The sequence below is a fragment of the Sinocyclocheilus anshuiensis genome, unplaced genomic scaffold, assembly GCF_001515605.1.
Source record: "Sinocyclocheilus anshuiensis isolate Anshui unplaced genomic scaffold, SAMN03320099.WGS_v1.1 scaffold217, whole genome shotgun sequence".
In the NCBI taxonomy this organism is placed as follows: Eukaryota; Metazoa; Chordata; class Actinopteri; order Cypriniformes; family Cyprinidae; genus Sinocyclocheilus; species Sinocyclocheilus anshuiensis.
The window spans coordinates 775,981-780,619 of NW_015536538.1; the positions used below are offsets into that span (position 1 = coordinate 775,981).

Sequence of the window (4,639 nt, forward strand, 5' to 3'; positions counted from 1 at the left end):
TACGTACAGTATATATATATATATATATATATATATATATATATATATATATATATATATATATATATATTTTATAATATTCTTCCCCCCAGCAACCTGCAACCTTATAAAAACATTTGTTTCCTAACGGACTGATAAAATCCTGTGCATCATCCTAAAGTCCATCTTTCTCCTCACCTCTCTTTGTCTTCCCATCTCATGTGTTTTTGCTCTCTCTCTCTCTGTGTTTGTGTGTGTATATGTGTTCTACAGATGGTGTTTACAGAGGTGACAAGCTGATCAATCTGAAGAAGATTGCGTCTGAAGCTCTGGAGCGCTGTAAGGAGAGGTACGTCCCTGTCTGCTGCTCTCTGCTATCAGAGGAACCTCTGTTTACATCAACCTCTCACCCATCCATTATACACACACACAGCGGAGCACTCACCCAATCAGAGACTGTCCATTACAAACACACACACACACACACACACCGGAGCACTCACCCAATCACAGACTGTCAGGGGTTGCCGAGCAACAGCACAGTTTGGAACCCTTCGCTTCATCTCACCATGGCAACATGTGAAATGAGACATACGCATCATAGAGCAAACACGGGTGTGGATTTGTAACATGTGACTGAATGATGATGTCGTTGATTTGGCACATTAATCATTTATGAATTTTGATGGTATCACTCAATAAATGACATAATGCCATGATGAAAACATTACTATTATTATTCACACTTACTGATAAGAGCTTAGAACAGTCAATATGCACATTTTTTTGCTTTTAAATATGATTTTATGTACGTACTGTGTTCTCTGTCTCGCTCAGCATGGCCTCGTGTGTTCAGAAGTGTGTGGTGGTCAAACATCATGCCTTCAGAACAAACACTGATGCTTCCAACAAACTACAGGTTGGTCAAACGGTCAAGTTGTATGGACTACTTACAGTATATGATGGTTTTCTAGCAGGAAAAAATTTAAATAGAGCAAATGTAAAATTCTCTTATATCCAGCACTTAAATTAATGACCATACTATTTTTTCTTTTGTGTGTGTGTGTGCCTATTTTTTCTTTTGAGGGGAAGTCGTGGCCTAATGGTTAGAGAGTCGGACTCATAACCCAAAGGTTGCGGGTTTGAGTCTCGTACCGGCAGGGATTGTAGGTGGGGGGAGTGAATGTACAGCGCTCCAGCTTTGATCACAGGAATAAATTACAATAGAAAACAGTTATTTTAAATTGTAATAATATTTCACGATTTTTACCAAAAATTGGTTTTTGATTTTGTAAAAAGTATTTTTGATCAAAACATTGTCTACAAATTGCAAAACAGCAATATTTATTTCCATTACTTTTTACAAAATCAAAAATACTTTGACCAATTTTTGGTAAAAATTGTGAAATATTATTACAATTTAAAATAACTGTTTTCTATTGTAATTTATTGCTGTGATCAAAGCTGAATTAACTGGACACCACTTGATGAATTAATGTGACAACCATTTTAGTATGATATTGTTTAGAGAAGTTTCTGCAGCACATACTACTTCACATACTATTTTTTTTTATAAAAGAGTAGGCAGCATGCAGTATATACTGCACATACAGTGTGCACTAAGCAGTGTGCTAGTATTCATTCCTTCATTTCTGTACAGGGGGTCCTTCACACCGTCACTGGATATATGCTCTATACATCACTGACCTTCAAATATGTTTTCGATTATCACCATGATGACGTTTACTGGTGCACTGCAGACATTGGCTGGATAACAGGCCACTCCTACATCACGTACGGCCCTTTAGCCAACGGCGCCACCAGCGTGCTGGTAAGAAATATGATGTAGAATATTCACTTGCACAAACTGGGAAATTGTGAACATGTTTCTGCAAAATTCAGCATAGCTTTTACTGTCATTTAAAAATATATGAAGTCAATTTGATCTAAGATTCATCAGTTTGAATGAGTGTAATGTGGTGTGTAGTTTGAAGGTGTGCCGGTGTATCCTCATGTGGGCAGACTGTGGGAGATCATTGAGAAGTACGGAGTCTCTAAGTTCTACACCGCACCCACTGCTATACGACTGCTGATGAAATACGGGAGAGAACCACTGCAGCGGTGAGCACACACACATTCTCACGCACACACACACACCAAAAATGTCCCCACAAGGACAAGGATTTTGGATATTGCCATCTTTGTAGGGACATTTTGTCCCCATAACGTAGTGTATCCACACACACTGTATATATGCTTTATAGGGACTCTTCATAGGTGTAAAAGTTTTTATACTGAGCATATTTTTCGATTTTCTATCCCCTGAAGTAACCCTACCCCTAAACATAACCCTCACAGAAAACTTGTGTTTAGTATTGTTTTTAAACCTTTTGGTTTACAATTACACAGGAAGTCTAATAATCTAAATATTAGTACTATAAACTAACCCACACCCAATCAGAAAACTTAATGTGCTTTAGAATTATTATTTTTTTTAATTAAACAATAATGGTAAAAATTATAATTTCTAAAATAAATAAAATTTAGTTTATTTTACACATTTATTGCTATAAAGATTTTATACACACACAAATATTATTATGATTAAAGTATGATACATCATTTTTACAATGATTGTTTTTACAAATATTGTACAAATATTGTTTTTCCCTAACCTAACAGAGACAAATGAAATAATTATTATTATTAATTAATAACAATTAATATTATTAAATAAAATTACATTAAAAATAACAATTATTGTTAACATGTTATAATAATAACACCAATAATATTATAATGATAAAAACATATAATATAATAGTAATTAATAATTATATACATAAATATTACTATTATTATATTATACAAAGGGCTGTCCTCCAGGGGGCGCTGGAGGCCTCAGAAAACCAAAGCCATCACTGAGCACTGTTCAAATCACCAATGTTTTATTTGACTCATTAAAGATACTGCAACAGGTCAAGCTAGTCCTGCTGTGACCTGGTAGAGATGTTGTTGAATAGTTAGTGTTGAACTCGCACATTCATGTCATCTCTCAGTGGCGTGATAGTGCTGCTTACAGGGACTGTTTACACTATCAAAGGTTGTTAGCGCCACCTATTGGACAGAAATTATTTTAGAAAAAATACCTTCTGCAAATATTGTTTTTTTACACAACAACAGCTTGTGCTTCAGACATGGATGGTTTTTGTCTGTTTTGAGATATTCTACAAATATTGCAAACTAGTAATCTTGCATCTGTTTGTGTCAGGTATGATCTGTCCAGTTTGTGTGTGTTGGGTACGGTTGGAGAACCCATAAACCCAGAGGCTTGGCTTTGGTATTATGATGTTGTGGGTCAGCAGCGCTGTCCGGTTATTGACACCTTCTGGCAAACAGAGACGGTAAAACATTTACAATTATCAAAACCAAACAAGACACAAGTTTTTTTTGGAACAAAGTTGCCTAAAACCCCCTTTAACCGTGTTAAAATAAAGCAATAAGCCCCAAGAAGCCGTGGTTTACAGTGAATTTATAACAGCTAAGGGGCGTCGACGTGGAGTGGAGTGCCTAAAACCCCATTAGCTGTTATAAATTCACTGTAAACCACAGCTTCACGGGGCTTATTGCTTTTATACAACGGTTATTCCATATACATAGTAAGGTTTCACAAAATAAAAGAGCAAATAAAGTGTAATGATAATAAAAAAATTATTCTTCCGCCAAACAATGTAGTTCCTCAGAAACAGTTAGAGTAATTTACAACAGCTTCGAACACGGCTCAACCAATCAGAATCAAGGACCAGAACTATTCGTTTTATAATCAGAATTTTACCACAAAGTGCATTATTGCTTGTATAAAATGTCACATAATACTCACTAATGCTCAACTAATAATAAGTTTGTTGTGTCGGCAGGGTGGCCATGTTTTGACTCCACTTCCAGCTGCTACACCACTGAAGCCTGGATCTGCTGTGAGTCTCCTGAAAATCACCTTGACGTATTACATCTTACGTCTTATGAAACTGTTAAAAATGGGGATGGATGACTCTGATATTGAAGTGTCTTCTCTGTGCAGACGTGCCCATTTTTTGGAGTCCAGCCTGCCATTCTCAATGAACATGGAGAAGAACTAGAGGGCGAGGCGGAGGGATACCTGGTGAGACTTTCATCCTAGTTATCCCAGCTGTTATTTCCAAACTGCATGCGTTTTTTCTCTGACCATGAACGGATGTTTTGGTCTCAGGTTTTCCGGAAGCCCTGGCCAGGAATCATGAGGGGTGTGTACGGGAATCAGGAACGCTTTGAAAGCACCTACTTCAGAAAATTCCCAGGATTCTATGTGACAGGAGATGGTAATGTAGCAATGCAAACATATCAGAACCAGTGTTGGTGAATGCTATTTTTGAAAATGGAATGTTACATTTTTGCAAAAGTGATTAATTATGATCCATTGTTACTAATTTATAGAATTTTGTGTTATATTCTCTTATGTCTGCAAATCCATATGGCAAAAAATATTTTTTTCTTGCCAAAATATGTTAAATATGTGCTAAATGTGTTGTAAACAGTGATGCTCAATGAAGTATATTTGTGACCCTGGAGCACAAAAGCAGTCTTAAGTCACTGGGGTATATTTGTAGCAATAGCCAAAAATACA

At 36.3% G+C, this 4,639-nt stretch overlaps 1 protein-coding gene across 1 annotated transcript in view; it reads left to right on the forward strand.

Moving 5' to 3' along the window:
• Positions 1 to 4,639, forward strand: part of LOC107696615 (acetyl-coenzyme A synthetase, cytoplasmic-like) — a 15,681-nt gene that overhangs the window by 7,264 nt on the left and 3,778 nt on the right. The window contains exons 6-13 of the mRNA XM_016497056.1: positions 253 to 328; positions 817 to 1,009; positions 1,640 to 1,810; positions 1,967 to 2,100; positions 3,251 to 3,383; positions 3,897 to 3,953; positions 4,058 to 4,138; positions 4,226 to 4,334. Of these exons, the coding sequence (XP_016352542.1) occupies positions 253 to 328; positions 817 to 1,009; positions 1,640 to 1,810; positions 1,967 to 2,100; positions 3,251 to 3,383; positions 3,897 to 3,953; positions 4,058 to 4,138; positions 4,226 to 4,334 (954 nt within the window). The remainder of the gene's footprint in view (positions 1 to 252; positions 329 to 816; positions 1,010 to 1,639; positions 1,811 to 1,966; positions 2,101 to 3,250; positions 3,384 to 3,896; positions 3,954 to 4,057; positions 4,139 to 4,225; positions 4,335 to 4,639) is intronic.